We start from the raw sequence: 17717 nt of genomic DNA on the forward strand, positions 1-17717 counted from the left end.
GTATCCGAGGGGTTTATGTTACCATGGTAACGCACGTGGGAAGTGACGTCAGCGCTGGTGCCTTCGCAAGGTGTTCCAAATGGTGAAATTTTGTTGAGCGAAGTTACCTTCACCGACATTCACTGCAAACGGAGCAGGGAGTAGGGAGCACCCTGTGAATGGAACACAGCCCGTGTCTATTTAACGGTCCTGATACTGTAGTGTACCTGCGCACTTCGCGTGATCATTTAGGAAGCACCAGTAAGGTATCAGGGCCAGAGAAAAGACAAACGTGCAGACAGTTCAGAAAGAGCGGCAGAGAGCCAGCCTCTGTCTTCCTAAGACGCCGGTGAACGAGAGAGAGAGAGAGCGACACGCATCAGTTAAGCGTGCTTTCGGTTTGGGTTAATAGTGTTAAAACATAAAGCTCTCTTTCTCTCTCTCTCTCTCTCTCTCTCTCTTTCTCTCTCTTTCACACATACACTCGTATAAATCCTCAGTAAGGGTGAACGCCCTGAGAGAATCTTAGGTTTTATTTTTAGTTACCAGAGCCACGTCCGGTGTCGCGTAGACGGCGGAGCTCTGTTTTTTTTTTTAGTTTTTCAGTTTCCTTTTGTGTCGTATTGAGTTAATAATTAATAATCCCACGCTATCTCCATACGGGAGGATCATCCCGTGAAGGGGTTTCTTTCGTTGACCCCTTCAGAAGCTCTGCGTTAGGGCTTTTATAAATACTATAACCATACTGTATGTTGTGGTGTGGCGCTCCAAACCGCACCACGTAATAGAAATAGTGAATAATTGAAGTAAATATATATAATATATAAAGTAAATATATAATTGGTTTAGAACTCTCATAATATTGTCTTTGTGACAAATATATTTATTTTTATAATAACCTAAAATATTTTTTATAACAATTAAAAACTGTAATTTTATTTTTAAATAATTTAATTGTATTATTAAAAGTGACATGTTTCTGTGCAGGAAGCGGGGAGGGGCGGAGTTCTGGAAGGGAATGTACAAATGGGTGGAGCTAAGAGAGGAAGGGGCGGACCTATCAAATCAAGAAAGTAAAAGTGAAAGAAGAAGTTAAGGTAGGAATAAAATACATAAACGTCTGTTAATAATAATACACATAAATATACCAAATGATGGTTTTATTTTGTAGCTAGATATGAAATAAATATAGAATGTAGTTATATAATGTTTTGTATTTGTATAGTCAAACTATGAATTCTGTGTTTTTGTTTCTCTTTCTCCCTTGATCTTTCTACTTTGTAGGTTTTCTTTTAGTCTGAACCCCACAAAAATATTAATATGGCCTCATCTGGAAGCAGCAGTAAGTCAGATATACAGATGGTTATGGTCTGTCATTCCTCACTGTTTAACTAGCAGAGGTTATAATTGATATTTTGTCAGTATTATAAAGCTTTCTTATGGAATTTTATTAGTGAGTTTAGCACTGAGTTAGTGATTTTGTCTTTTTCCTGCTGTCTAAGCTGGACAGTCAATACAGAATTATGCTTATGATAGTTTTGAAGTAAAGTTTACAGTAGTGGCGTCATGGTTGCATAATGGTTAGCACTGTGGCCTTGCACCTCCAGGGTCTCCTGGGTTTAATTCCTGCCTTGGGTCTGTGTGCATGGAGTTTGCATGTTCTCCCTAACCTTGGTGGGTTTCCTCCGTGTATTCTGGTTTCCTCTAACAGTTCAAAGACATGCAGATTAGACTAATTTGCGCTCCCAAATTTCTCGTAGTGTGTCAATGAGCATGAATGTGAGTGTGTGTACTATATGTTTGTGTGCCCTGCGATGGATTGGCACTGCATTCTGGGTATACGCTGCCTCGTGCCCTAAGTCTCCTGGAATAGGCACCAGGGCCCTGAGACCTTGTATACAGGATAAAGTGATAGAAACAATGAATAAGAAAAATAAAAAGAGAGAGAGAGAGAGAGAGAGAGAGAGAGAGAGAGATGAGAGGTTATAGTAGCATTAGCCTGACAAAATTGCTAGTTCCCTACTGCAATAAGACTAATTTAATCATTCAGGCTAGTTTATAAAGTAAAAGTTAGTTTAACTTATGCTATTTACATTGTGTGAGTAGCATAGTCTGACCCATTAACATGAATTAGCTAAAAACACAACATTAATTGTTAATAATTGACTTTTTTCCTCTTATTTAAAGCAAGTTAATAGAGGCCTGGAAAGCATAAAAACATAAATGAATAAATACATATATTAATAAATCAATAAAAAAAATAAAAATGGATAAGCAAAGTATTGTTCTGTTTTGAGTATTCAAAATCAGAATGTCAAAAACATTAAGAACAAGTATGTGAAACTTCATGGTTCTCTACATAAAATCTGATCTGAACGTCATAAAATCTTTTATGTCTCCATCGAGAACAACCATAAAAATCCTCAGTGCTTGTGGAAAAAGTATGTGAATCATTGAGTTAATAACCTCAAAAAAGCCAATTGGTGTCAAGTGTTAGTTTGGAGGTGAGGACTAGAACTATTTTAAATGATTAGAAACCACTCAAACTTTTTGAGTTTGTTCTACACAAGATTCTTATGTGACCCATGCCTCAACAAAAAGAGCTTAATTTGTTTTATTTATAAGAATTATATGATTAAGAATTCTTGATTTACATAAAGCTAGACAGTGTTACAAAGTAATTTCAAAAACTTCAGAAATTCACCAGTCTGCAGTTAGGCAAATGGAGACAGTTTGGAACTGTAGCTACTCTACCAAAATGTAGGCGCCCAGTCAAAATGACACAACGTCCAATGAGGTAAAGAAACAATCCCGAGTAACAGCTATAGATTTTAAGGCATCATTGGAACTGACTAACATATGTGTTCATGGGTCTACAGTACGTAAACATTGAGCTAGTAGGCTGTGCATGGTGGGACCTCACAAGGGAAGCAGCTGTTTACTAAAAATAACATTGCTGTGAAAGAGTACATTGACACTTCACAGTGATATTGGCAAGATGTTTCGTGCACTGATGAAACTAAGATTGAACTATTTGGAAAAAACACACAGCACTACATCGTACATGAAAAAAAAAGACATTGCATATACAGTAATCATGAAAGCATCATCCCAACCATAAAGTACGGTGGAGAAAACATCATGATTTGGGCCTGTTTTGCTGCATCAGGGCCTGGCAGCCTTGTTATTTAAGGGGGAAGATGAATTCCCAAGTGTATCAGAAAGTATAATGTGGGAATGTTTGTATGTCAGCTGAACTCCTGTAGAAGTTGAATGATGTAACAGGGCAATGACCCAAAACACCAGAGTGTGTTTTTCTGAAAGGCTTCAGAAAAACAAAATCTGCCTTTTGGATTTCTATTCAACCCAATAGAAATGCTATGGAAAGACTTGAAGAAAGTTGTACACATAAAATGTCCAACGAATATGACAGAGCTTAAGCAGTTCTAACAGGAAGAATGTTCCTCTGGAATAATGTGCAGATCTTATTCACAGCCACAGGAAGTGGCTTGGTTGAGGTTATTGCTGCCAAGACGGCGGGGTCAACCAGTTATTAATTTCAAGGGTTCACATACTTTATACTCCACTACCATTTCGAATGTTGACTGAATTTGTTCAATAAAAACATGAAAGATCATATTTTTTGTGTTATTATTTTAGGCACATTATTTTTGTCAATACTCTTAACTTAGATGAAGATCAGATGAAATGTTTTAATGACAAATTAATGCAGAAAACCATGAAATTCCAAAAGGTTCACATACTTTTTTTTTCTTTAAAATGTTTCGTTCCACAGCCCCAAAAAAATTAATACATAAAAATAGTTAATATGTGACATATATAAAATGGGCCGTTTTCCTATATTATATGTACATATACAGTATGTGTACATATATACATGCATATATGTACCTATATATACACATGCATACATGTACCTATGTGCATATATATGCACCTATATTTTTACCTAGATATTAGTAAAATTATTAAAATCCATAGCTGTTAGACAACATAAATAAAAGCCCAAAATGTAGAAATTTAATTATTTTATTTTTTTAAGAACAATCAAATAGTAAAAGAACAAAAATATAGTACAAGAAAAAAAATAAGACAAAAAAACTCAACAGGAAGAAAACATATATATATATTTTGAGGACCTTCTCAGCTTCGTGAGCTTTGAATTGATAGATGTGCCTGTCTGCCCTCGGGTGGCTGCCGGCCACCTCTTCAATGTAGCATCTAGAAAAGACAAAAATAATAAGACAGTATAATAATAATAAATGATTATTTATTAAAACGTTTATAAACATCTGTAAACTCCATAAGGCATTAGCTTAGCCACCGGGAAATATCATGTTTGTGCTACATACAGAAAGGCAGCATGTTAGCATGATTTACCTAAACTATGTAAATGGCATTGAAAGCCAATGTATCACACAAGCTGACAAGAGCTAGCTGAAGTGAGGAAAATATTTACTAATATTAGTTTAATATTATCAGAATAAGAGTTATTTAAGACTTAATAACTTACCCAGTGTGTCCTCCTGGATTCTCTCTTCAAAATGCTCCCGTTCGTCGTCAGGGCCACACGGTCTTCTTCTGAGGTAAATGTAAACTCCTCCCCAGAACATTCTGAAGAGTTTCCTTGTCCGGGGGCGTGGCCTAGTATGTAAATTAGCCGGACTGATTTCCGTGTGATTGGCGTGTGGGTGTGTCCTGCCTCGGGTCATTAGCAGATAATGCGACAGAAATTCTAAAATATGTTTTTTATTTAGTTAGTTCTTAGTTATTGCCTTGATAATAGAAAATATTAGCGCATCATGTATGACAGTTGCCAAAGTGAGATATGAGCTAAAATGACCACATCCTGCCATGAGCTATATAGGAGACATATCTTGTATGTACATATAGGGCTTATATGTGGATATAAAGAAGCAGTACAGGAGACCTATATGGCCTGTATATGCACATATATGCACCTCAATTTTGCCTATATGCAGCATATATATTATCATATATATGCATATATACTGCATATAGGCTTCATATATGCGCATATATCCCCATATAGGTGAGGATATATATGCATATATACTGCATATAGGTGAGGATAAATGCGCATATATACTGCATATAGGTTTCATATATGCGCATATATCCCCATATAGGTGAGGATATATATGCATATATACTGCATATAGGTGAGGATAAATGCGCATATATCCTCATATAGGTTCTTTCCATGTGGGAGGCGAGAGAGAAAGAGAGCATGTGTGTGTGTTTGTGTTTGAACAGGCGCGGTGTCAAATTATGCGTGCACACACATAACACACACACACACTCTGCAGCGCAAGAGAAAAAAACACACACACATAACACACACACTCAAACACTGACACACAGTAAAGGCGAGAAAGAAAGAGAGCGAGTGTGTGTGTGTGTGTGTGTGTGTGTGTAGGTGTGTGTGTGCGTGTGTGTGAGAACCGGCGGTGTCAAATTATGCGCGCACACACAACACACACACTCTGCAGCGCAAGAGAAAGAAAAACATACACACACACACACACGCACACACACACACACACACACACACACACACACACAAGGATTGATTATACCAGTAAGAGACGAGCACTAAGACCCAGCAGGGGAGATGTAACCCGCAGCGCCAGTGAGAGAAAAAACACTCAGTTGTGATGACGCGACGCACGGTATCAAAACAAGAAGCGCATGCGTTATACATGATACTCGGACAACGCTCGTTTTTTAAGTAAAAATTTGTTAAAAATCTTTGCTCGTCTTCCGGAACACTCGCAAACCCCGTTACTCGTAATCCGAGGTTCCACTGCATAGATAAAACCGACATTGTGCATTCTATATGGTCCCAGTGCATGATCTCTGAAACTAACACACTGAGACTGAGAGAGACTGAGTTTTATTTGAGAATTTTATTGTAAGCACAGAGATTGCCTATGAGAAATTAATTATGAATTCATTTTTGCCTTAATTTTTTTTTTTTTACAGATCCTTTATCCGGGGTAAGTAAATAAATTTGTTATCCTCTTACTGGTGGTAAGAATCATTTGCCATTTGCCAATGATTGAAATTATATTTTATTTCATGCAGTTTTCTTATTAATGATTTAAACCAACATCTTTCCTACCATACACATGCAGAATGTCTGACTGTACTGCAGAAAAATACTTAATACTTAATAAACACACCCACTGCCCAATTTTATTTTATTTTTTAAATCTTCCTTATGCTTATTCTGATTATACTTTGTATATTAAGACATGCATAGTCACAAATAGACAGCCACAATTAGATAAATCACAGGAAGGCAAAGCAATCTTATAATAAGATAATATCAGAGCCTTATTTTACACATTTCTTTCTTTTTTTGGAAATGAATCAAAAAACAAAAACATTCTAAGAATCAAAACAGACAATAAAAAGACTTTGCAGCACACAAGGTTGGAGGGGATAAAATGAGAACTGAAATTTCCATGATGAGCCACTTACTGTATCAGCAAAAACACTTTTCCTGTTTTTGGGGGGAGCGGGGTGATATTTAAGGTTAAAAAGCATTAATCCAAGCACCAACCAAGTGCAGATCTTCTAGGTAATTTAGGAAACATTGCTTTTTGTAATCTGTAGCCAGTCAAAGATCCATTAATCCAAATTCTTATAAAAAGATTAACAGGCAGCTATGAGATATCTAGCAATTGATAGTTTTGACACAACATGGGAATTTTGAGATTTTGTTTGATGGTTGTCCATGTATTTAATTTTTTTATTAATTTTTGTAAATAACAATTTGAATTACATTTATTGGAGATGTGGTCTGTTTCTGTTTTAGTTGTTGCGGAAACAAGGACGTCATCAGGTAAGATCATTTTTGTTGTTTGTTCAATAGCTTAACTGAGTACTGTAGGTAGTCTATTTTTCCACTTTTATATTAATTATTACTAATGTTCTATAACAGCAGCTCTGTCAATAATTTAGCTGCAAATCACATCTTTATCCAGATCCGTACAGACATACAGACAGATTTTCAGAGACAGATACATTTGAGGGAAACATTTTCCCTCAAATCTATGAAACCTAAAGATATCATTGAAAGAGCGAGTTTTGACCAGTGTACAAACATATACTGTATACAGCTTATATATATTGTGGCGTGGGCGGGGCGGCGGCTGACGACCAGCATGCCTTGCGGGGATGTCGGTGTGTTCACCATGATGGGGAAAGGTGTTTGGGTTAGTGGCTTCGGCCCTGTTGGGTGTGTGATGTGTGAAATGTGCTCCAGTTCAGGCTGACGCTGAATTGGATGTAGGCTCCTGAGTGAAGGTGCTGCTCATGCCATACCTGCTGTGTGCCTAATAAAGTACTCCCAGCCATTGCATTGGGCAGCAAATAAGCTCACTTGTCTCTCCAGCATTCTTTCCGGCGTAAAAACGCTACATTGGTGTCAGAAGTGGGATGGAGAGTAACGGGTTTGAGCGCACAACGGAGGACCTTCTAAAAATCCAAGCGGGCCGCCGAGTAGCGGAGCGACCACTCGCGCAGAAGAAGCGCTTTCCTGAAGGAGCTAGCGCGAGCACACCACGTCAACCAACGTGGAGCAGCAAGAAGAAAATCCCAGCGCTGGATCTCGGGGCGGAGGCTGGCGCTGCGCAAGCGCCGGAGCAAGATACAGCTCCGTGCGCCGTTAGCCGGCGAAGCGACCTGCCGCTGCGCGAGGCCGAGTCACACTGAGCCCATATCGGCGGTACATCGCGGCGGAAGAGCCGAGCGACCGCCCGCAGCTCAGTGGCGCTCCATTTGTGAACCTAGCCGGGGACAGGGCTACCCGTCGCTGCTAGGCAACGAGCAACTCTCCGACGTTTCGCGGCGAGGCCGAGGCACGGGACAGCGTACACCAGCAGCCGCTAGACTAGCACCGGGAGGACGCGTGGTAAGCCGCGCTGTGCTTTACATCGACTGTGTGCTGGACGGCGTCTTACTGCGGGCGCTCGTGGACACTGCCTCCACTTTTTCGCTGCTGCACTCTGGGTTCCTGGGGCAAAGCAAGCATGTTTGCGGACGGCCTGATCCCGCCTTCAACATCTGCACCGTTGCTGGGGGCTACGTGAAGGTAAGGGCGTGTCGCACAGCGCGAGTCCAGGTGGGTGGACGGACTTATTCCCACGGGTTCGTTGTGGGGAATGTCGAGGAGGACTGCGTTTTGGGGTTGGACATTTTGGGTAGATGGGGTGCGGTGCTGAACTTGTCCAGCGGAACTCTGTGTGGTAACTTCGGTGTAGCCAGGTTGCTCGGACCCAAACCACAGCCGGACAGGTTAGCAGCACACACCCGGGGGGGGCGGAACTTCCGGTAGCAGACCGAGCGGGAAATCTGCGCGCTAACACCGGCGCTTTACCTCGCCGGCCGGGCAGCAAAGCGCGTGGCCGGTACTGCGAGCGAGTGGAGCACAGTGTCGACGTAGAACCCTCGACGCAGGACTTTCCCCCCGTGCAGTCCTCCAGGCCCTCCGGTGGTGATCAGCCGTCCGAGCCAGCGTGCAGCCGTGTTCCTGTGTCACCCGCAGTCGCTCCGCCAGTCTCACAGCTGAACTGTGAACCGCTCATCGCCAGGCAGAAGGGCCCCATCCAGCGCTCGCAGGCACCGCTGCAAGACTTTTGGGTGGGGGCACCTATGGGGCGAATGGGCATGGACACTCACAGCCAGGGGCGAGATTTTGCTGCTGGCGAGCAGGTGTGGGTGTGTTCCTCCGGAAGGAGGAGGAGGGGGCTCTCGGCCGGGCGTGTGTCTCACTGGGTGGACCCCTGTACGGTAATAGCTCAGCTCTCCGAGGTCATCTACCGGGTGCAGTTGGCAGGGCGGGCACGAGTTTTGCTCCACCGGGACCGTCTTGCGCCTTACCAGCCGCACGCCGAGGAAACAACGAACTCTGTGGAGGCCGGACCGCCTCAGGACTATGTTTGCGTTCATCCCTCACCTGCCAAAGGACGCCGGCGCTCCCACCGCCAGCGCCGACCGCACCCACGCCTCCGAAACAAAGTTCGTCATGGTGACCAGGGACGATCACAGCTCGGGTGGGGGCAGTGTGGCGTAGGCGGGGCGTCGGCTGACGACCAGCATGCCTTGCGGGGATGTCGGTGTGTTCACCATGATGGGGAAAGGTGTTTGGGTTAGTGGCTTCGGCCCTGTTGTGTGTGTGTTGGGTGTGTGACGTGTGAAATGTGCTCCAGTTCAGGCTGACGCTGAATTGGATGTAGGCTCCTGAGTGAAGGTGCTGCTCATGCCATACCTGCTGTGTGCCTAATAAAGTACTCCCAGCCATTGCATTGGGCAGCAAATAAGCTCACTCGTCTCTCCAGCATTCTTTCCGGCGTAAAAACGCTACAATATATATGTATATATATATATATATATATATACAGCTCTGGAAAATAATAAGAGACTGCTGCAATTTACTCCAGAAATCTTCCGGAATGTCATCAAGAGGAAGATGGAGGGTCACAAACCATCAAGCACAGCTAGGACGTGTACAATTTTGATAAAAAACATTGTGTTCAAACATTGATTTGAATTTCAACATTGACATTCAAACTTCAATTTACACCTTTACACCCCCGTACATTTCCATGCTTCCATTAAATTCTATTTGAAATGCTTACGGTACCCAAGGCATAACACTGATACAAACTGATTAACCTGAATGATGATGAAAGCAGATCATATCATATTTCTTTAATCACACATCTGCAAATATTTTATATTAACATGAGGAAAACACGTTATAACACAGCTGTTATAGAATTATTATAGAAAAAAAATATCACATTATGCAGTGTGATAAAGTAATTATGAAACCACACAGTGTAAGATAGACTTTACAGTAGCTGTTCACTTTTTTATGTAACCTGACACCAGACATGCTATATGATTTATTGATTATATGTATGATGTAATAAATATTTATTTATTACATGTATGAATGTATGATTCATTACAGCTTATGCTGTATGATTTATTCCCACAGGAAACATCTTCTATACAAAAGGATGAAGGACCAAGTAAGTAAAAGGCAAATATTCAGGGACAGCAGACACAAACCTCATCCTTTTGTAAAAATTCTCCAAAAGACAATTTCTCTCATTTCTGTTTGGGCACAAAGTGAATGCGTACATCATGTGCTCCCAGAGGAGAACGTGTTTTGGACAAATGTTCTACTAAAATCATGCTTTTTGAAATTTTGATTAGTCTTACTGTATATGCAATAAATTCCTTTCTAGTTTTTTTTTCTTTAAATAAATCTTTACTTACAACAGTCCCGTTGAAACGACTGTATAATAAAGGAAGAGCTTGGGATTTTTCTCAGTATTTGGCCTGAATTTAGCAGTTCTGTTACTGATTATAAATTATTTTATGATTATTTTCTTTGATTATTTTGTTTGATTATTTTTTTTCTTATCTTTGATAATTACCTTTGTACATGAAAGTGGAATGCTGTAAATCTTAATTATGGCCTCCGAGTGGCGCAGTGGTAAAGTGCTCGCCCTATCATCCGATTCCCGGGTGATGCTGTAACCTCTCGCAGCCGGAGGTCGAGAGAGAGCTGATTGGCCGAGCTTTCTTAGAGGTAAGGGATGATAGGTACTTTGTGCTTTCACATTAATCATTGTTGTACAGCCAATCAGGGGCGTCTGTGAGCTCGTGCAAGCGGAAGGAGCAGATAGCACTGTCCTCTGAGTGTGTTACGCCGCCCCTAACGGTGTGTGAGCAAGCAGTTCTAAAAGATGCGGTTCGGAGGAACCACATGATAGTCTTCAGCTCTCCCGACTGATTGATAGTAATAGCCTTAATGTGGGAGCCCCCTAGTGATGGGGAGGAATTGGACACGACTAAATTACAGAGAAAATGGGGGGAAAAATTACTTTCATCTTTATCACTGGTGAAATTTGGATATTGGAAAATTAGTGTACAGAATTTTCTCAGTGTAAGTTTCGAAAGACTTTGCTAAGTATAAGATCTTAATAGCCCATGTCCTTTTAACAACTCAATTGCTGTGAATATTACATATCTTTAATAAATAATAAAAAATAATACATTGTTTTTGCTGCTTGATCACAGGTAGAAAGTTTTTTATAATAAAAACTGGAAATACACTGAATTCCCACAAGGACTTTCTAAGAAGTCTTAACAAACAAACACGGCTGCAGGAGGTGTTTAGAGTGGATGAGTGCGATTTTATTCTGGGTTTCTGTCCTGTTGTGTCAAGAGCTGAAATCGATGTTGAAAGAGCACTGGACAAGCTTCAAAATGTTTCAGGTACGGATCTTTTCTGTAAAGTGGAACCTTCGATTACGAGCATAATTTGTTCCAGAAGCAGGCTCGTATTCTAAAACACTCATAAACCAAAGCAAATTTCCCCATAAGAAATAATGAAAACTCAAATTATTGGAATGAAAAATCAAATTACTCAAATTAGACTCAAATTACCGTATATTCCACAACCCAAAGAATAAATACATTAAAATAATTAATACAAAATATAAAGTAAAAAAAAAAAAAATTACCTGCACTTTACCTTTAAAAAGAATCGGGACAGAGCAGTGTTTTCATTAGAGCGAGAGAGTGTGTGTGTGTGTGTGTGTGTAAAGACGAGAGGAGGAGGGATGTGTGTCTATGTTTAGGCGAGAGGAGGAGGGTGTGTGTGTGAAGGGTAATGTTTACCGATGACGCGCGTGAACACAAACTGCACACTGACACACACAGAGAGAGAGAGAGAAAGAGAGAGAAAATGTATATTTAACCTTTCTAATGAGACTTTCTTTTGCTTTACATGCTCACACACATTTTATAATAAACAGTACATATGCGCTGTACACACACACACTTAAAAATACAAAACAAAATATGTTTAACACACACGTGGTCACATTGTTATAGTAAACAGTACACCTGTGCGCAGATGTTGATTATACCAGTAATGGACGAGCACTAAGACCCAGCAGGGGAGACAATTACAATGATTTTAGCACAAAAGAGACAAAACAAACATTAGCTCAGTTGTGATCATGTGACGGTCGGCGTCAAAACAAGAAGCGCATGCGTGATACTCGGTACTCATAAACCAAAACTTGTTGACTAGAGTCAAAATTTATAAAAAATCTTTGCTCGTCTTGCAAACCGTATTACTTACAATCCGAGGTTCCACTGTATATAAATATATATTATGCAGAAATCCTTTTACTGAATACATTTTTGGGTTTCTATTTTGTTTGTACAGACACCAAACTTACTGTTCTGGTGGTCCTTCATCACACATATGATCCAGATTGTATTGTACAAGACAGCAACAGAACTGTAAATTTTTATTGCAAAATAAATACTATCGCAGTCGACTGTCTTTTTCATGAGGATGTGGGATTACTGCAGTGTCATAAGAATGACGAATCACTGTTCACAACATCAACATATATAAAATCTCTGGTATGTATTCCTTTTATTTATGTAAATATTATATTTTATCCTTATTTATACTTAGTCAAGATTCATGTTTGATAATAAAGAAATATGTGACATTTTATTTCTATATCTGTAGCATATACAAGCAATGCTCAGAGAGGTAAAAGAAAAATGTGGAGAAACAAAAAGGAAGCTAGAAAAGAATCAGATGGAGTTGAAAGACAAAGAGAGACAACTAGAGAGTGTGATCAAAGAGCTGGAAACCAGTAAAAACAAACTGATAGAAAGAGACAAACAGCTTCAGGAGAAAGACAGACTTCTAATGGAGAAATCAGAAACACTGGAGATGAAAGAACGAGACGCTGCACTGGAACAGAACGAGACGCTGCTCAAACAGATTCAAACTAAATTTGATGAAACAGTTAAGAAATTAGAAGACAGTCAGCAACACATGGAGCAGAAAAACACACAACTGGAGAATATGCACAAACTGGAGACACTGGGACAGGAGCTCCAGGACAAGAAGAGACAACTACAGGAGATGATGATCGTACTGGAGCAACAGGAAACTGAGTTAGCAGAAAAAATCAAACAGTTTAAAGAGAGACTTCTACCTGAGAGAGAGACGCAGCTAATGAAGAGAGACAAGCAGCTTCAGGAACAAACAGATCCAGAATCATCAGCCGCCATCAGGAGAAGAAACAGCAAGGAAGTGTTACATCCAAAAAGTAAGGCATTCGTTTAATTAAGCATTCACAATAAGTGAGAAATCAGTAACTAACAGTAAAATATGGGATAATGATACAGTGGAACCTTGGATTACAAACATAATTCTAATGCGGACTCATTTTAAAACATTTGTAAACCAAGGTAAATTTTCCCATAAGAAATAATGGAGACTCAAATTATTCATTCCACAGTCCAAAAAAAAAAAAAATACATAAAAATAAGTAATACAAAATATAAAGTAAAAATAAAACAAATTAACCTGAACTTTACCTTACAAAAAAAAGCAAAGATAAATCCCGACAAATAAGTGTTTCCGTTTATGTGCGCAGATGCTGTGTGTGTTTGTGTGTGTGTGTGTGTGAGAGAGTTTGTGTATATGTGTGGAGCTAAAGTAAGTAGAAATAAGTAGAAATGATTAGTAGAAATCAGACCCTCCTCTCCCTTCCTCTTTTTGACTTGTACAGTAACTCTTCTTCCTCTCTTAATTGAGTTTTTTACACACACACACACACACACACGCACACACACACACACACACGCTAATGACACTAGCGTGAGCGCACACTAACGGAATCAATGCTGTAAAGTAAAAAAAAAAACGCACTTTATCTTTGAAAAGAATCGTGACAGAGCAGTGTCTCAGAGAGAGAGAGAGAGTGTGCGCGTATGAAGGCGAGAGGAGGAGGGGAGGAGGGGTGCGTGTGTTTGTGAAGGCGAGAGCAGGTGTGTGTGTGTGTATGTGTGTGTGTGAGAGAGAGAGAGAGAGAGAGAGAGAGAGAAGGGGCATGGTGTCCAATGATGCGAGCGCAGACAAACTGCAGGCTGATACAGAGAGAGAGAAAATGGATCTTTAACCTCTCTCCTGAGACTTTCTTTTGCTTTACACATGTTCACACACGTGTGTTATAGTAAACACTACACGGACGCATGGATGTTGATTATACCAGTGAGAGACGCGCACTAAGACCGAGCAGGAGAGACGATTACCCACAATTCCGCAGCGCAAGAGAGAGAAAAACCATTGGGTCAGTTGTAATCACGTGAGGCTCGGCATCAAAACAAGATGCACATGCATGATACATGATACTTAGACTTTTTCATTTTCCAAGACAAAATGTATTAAAAATCGTTGCTCTTCTTGCGCAAAGGACACTTGCAAATCGCGTTACTCGCAATCCGAGGATCCACTGTACTTAACTGTGCAGTTCAGATACTAGGGGACTGTAAAAGTGGTTAATTAAAGTGTATAAAACATGACTTATTAATAACGATATCTAACTCTACCCTCTAAAGAATGTGTTTCTTACTCTGACTGGTTCTAATGTTTACTGAGTGGAGCGACTCATGATGACTTAGCAGCACCAATCAGAAGAAGTAAAAATATAAATTATTACTGTATACCCAATACTACAGTATAGAGAAGTTGGCATATTTAGGGATTTAAATGTAGAAGTTTATTAAAATGCAAATATCAATATTTGAAATAAGAAAAAGAGAAAATAAAACCTGAAATGTAAATACAAGTATATGAAGGCAATGGGCTTAACACTGTAAAGAACCTATTAATTCTTTATTTTCAGTGAGTGGAGAATTGTCTAGTCCACATTCTCCTCTGTCGGTTCCTGTAGCAGAACTGAGGCTGGTGCTGCTGGGGAGGATGGGGTCTGGGAAGAGTACAGCAGAAAACACCATCCTGAGCAGAGAAGAGAGGAACCAGGCTGCTGCATCTACATCTACATCCACACAGGGGGAGGTGGCTGGGAGGAAGGTGACTGTGGTGGACACTCCTGACTGGTTCTCTCCTAAACTCTCTCTGGAGAGGCTGAGACAGGATGTGGGACTCTGTGTCCATCTGTCTGCTCCAGGACCCCACGCCTTCCTCCTGATCATACCTGTAAAGCAGCCTAAAGGAGAGGAGAGAGGGATGCTGGAAAAAATGGAGGAGATTTTTGGAGAGAGATGTTGGAGAAACACCATGATCATATTCAGTGTTACTAATAAATCTGAGAAGGAGAACATTGAGGAGTTTATCCAATCAGGAGACCAAGAGGTTCAGAGACTTGTAGAGAAATGTGAGAACAGGTTTCACTGTCTTAACATTAAGGAGAGTGGAGATGGTTCTCAGGTCTCAGAGCTCCTGGAGAAGATAGAGAAGATGATGGAAAGAAACAGAGAGAAATTCTACAGCAGTGAGATCTACCTGGAGACAGAATCTCAGATTAGAGCGATGGAGATTAAGATCCTACAGGAAAGAGAAGAGAAAAGGATGAGAGAGGAGATGGAAGTGAAGGGAAAAATAGACACTGAGGTGCAGGACTCTCTGAGAAAGATAGAGGGAGTGATCCAGGAGCATGAAGGAGACATTAGACAACTGAATGATCGAACAACTGAACTGGAGAGAAAGATGAAAGAAGAGAGAGATGAAGAGAAAAAGAGAGAACTTGAAAGGGAGCTGAAACAAGAAGTAGAGAGAAGGGCAGAAATGGAGAAAAAGGTAAAGAAACTAAAAGAAAAGAGAGAGAGGGAGAGGAGAGAGATGGAGGAGAGGCACCAACAGGAGATGGAGGAGATCAGGGAAGTGTATGAAGGAGAGGTCAGGATGGAGACAGAGAGAAACCTTATGAAGATCATCCTGCCTGAACTCCAGAGAAACATGTTGGCCTCAAAAACAAAGATGCAGGAAGAGTTCAGCAGACAGATGGAGGAGAAGAACAGAGAGCTGGAGACTCTTAAACATAAACTATCAGATCTCACAGAGACTTACAGTCTGCTTGAAGAGGTTTATGAGGAAACTGTGAGAAGCAGCTCAGAGTCCGAGAGAGCAGCTGTAACAGAAGAGATGTCAAAGGGAATTTTTCAGACATTTACAGAGTATTTTTTCACTGGGTAACAGAGTTTATCAAGCCACAGACACTCACCAAGTCAGATATGAAGGGTTTCAGCCTGGTATTGTGGACAGGGCCAGACCATGACAAAAAAAATCAGCCTTGGCTTTTTTGATCCAGGAGACCCACCACTACAATCCAGATTTGGTCCAGTCATACACCGCCTACACCAGTGGTTCTCAAAGTGTGGGGCGCGCCCCACTAGTGGGGAATACAGACATGACAGGTGGGGCGCAATGAACGGGAGGGAATTAGTGGAAAATAACAGGAAAGTACCTATTCTAATTCATGCTTTTCTTTATTGATTTATTTATTCTTCATTTTCTTTATCGGACACTCGAAACTAAATAATGACACACAAACAAATGGATCATTAATACAAGTAAATTAAAATAACATCAGAGAAAAAGTGGAACCAGAGTGCAACAATAACGGTTTAACGTCGGCATGTTAATTGCAGAGGAACAATATATAAGGAAACATTCGGTATTATATATTTAATTTCATTTATTCCAATGTGTATGCTGATGTTTCTGTATTTTTGTTAAACATTAATATTTTGTCAGGCAGTACTAGTCTGGCATTTCTAGTTTCCAGTGTGGTAACAAAGTTGCTTTTTGATCCTTCAGGCGCTGAACAGAAGGGAAGATCAATATCGTTCTACGCTTTTTGTTGGTGTGCGGCATTTTGCGATGATCCCTAAATCATTCGTTGCGCCGTACAGAATAATGGTGTTTATGCTTTTAAACATGTATAATTTAAGGCGGATGTAGCTTAAACACAATGTAGAGAGGAAATATATGTGGGTATCTTATTTGCGGGTTTATTTACGCAGCTATTGAATTCGGAGATGTGAATATCAAACTAACTTTACCGCGGACACAAACAGGTGTTATGCGCTAAAATGCCCCCCTGCCACGGATTGCCCCCCTACATAATCTCTATTAAATATTATATTAGGACATTCAAAGGTTTATTATTATCGAATATATTATTACTATTACAATTAACCCTAGGCATGTGACACTCGTCGAGACGATTAATACAAATCCCCAAAAATGATTTATTTTATGGCACATTTATTTTGTAGGGGTTTGTCAATATACAAATAACAAATTATTTATCACAAATTACACTAAATAAATATTGTTTGTGGTGAAAAATTACAGGAAACGATTTTTAATATAAAATAAGCAATATAAAAATATATATGTTGTATATAAAAAATATATAATTTATATATTTTTCCCCCTATACAACCTTCTTTTTTATATTGCTTACTTTATAATTAAATTCATTTGTTACAATTTGTAATTTGTAAACCATAAACCTATGAATTTAGGTGGGCAATCCGTGGCCTAGGTCGGGGGCATTTTAGACCATAACACAGTAGTGTTCTGTATGTAGTGAGCATAATGACATCAGTGAATACATTTGTTACATGGACCACAAATAAGCAGGTGATTCAGCACTATCAGCCTAATCAACCAAAAATCCAGCCGAAAGAAAAACATGATGAAGCCTATGTTGCGCTTGGATTTATGGTGGGGATGGTGGGGCAGAGGAGAGACCTCTGTGTGTTTTGTGTCTTAAACCGCTGGCAGCAGACAGCATGAGACAAAGTAGGAAGACACTTATCGA

At 40.1% G+C, this 17717-nt stretch overlaps 1 protein-coding gene across 5 annotated transcripts; it reads left to right on the forward strand.

The window, feature by feature from the left end:
- The first annotated feature begins 1070 nt into the window (after nucleotides 1–1070).
- LOC128512032 (trichohyalin-like) lies at nucleotides 1071–17203 on the forward strand. 5 transcript variants are annotated; one of them, XM_053485142.1, is made up of 10 exons: nucleotides 1071–1076; nucleotides 1264–1321; nucleotides 1587–1653; nucleotides 6007–6020; nucleotides 6845–6871; nucleotides 10034–10067; nucleotides 11125–11322; nucleotides 12284–12486; nucleotides 12599–13190; nucleotides 14772–17203. In XM_053485142.1, exons 9-10 carry the CDS (start codon nucleotides 12611–12613, stop codon nucleotides 16079–16081), a joined length of 1890 nt encoding a protein of 629 aa, XP_053341117.1. In that variant the 5' UTR covers nucleotides 1071–1076; nucleotides 1264–1321; nucleotides 1587–1653; nucleotides 6007–6020; nucleotides 6845–6871; nucleotides 10034–10067; nucleotides 11125–11322; nucleotides 12284–12486; nucleotides 12599–12610; the 3' UTR covers nucleotides 16082–17203. The 5 variants fall into 5 exon arrangements, with proteins under 5 accessions (XP_053341117.1, XP_053341115.1, XP_053341116.1 ...); XM_053485141.1 differs by lacking the exons at nucleotides 1071–1076; nucleotides 6845–6871 and having other exon boundaries at nucleotides 1213–1321; XM_053485139.1 differs by lacking the exons at nucleotides 1071–1076; nucleotides 1264–1321 and having other exon boundaries at nucleotides 1370–1653.
- The last annotated feature ends 514 nt before the right edge of the window (nucleotides 17204–17717 follow it).

Source organism: Clarias gariepinus, chromosome 24 (genome assembly GCF_024256425.1).
Source record: "Clarias gariepinus isolate MV-2021 ecotype Netherlands chromosome 24, CGAR_prim_01v2, whole genome shotgun sequence".
Classification (NCBI taxonomy): Eukaryota; Metazoa; Chordata; class Actinopteri; order Siluriformes; family Clariidae; genus Clarias; species Clarias gariepinus.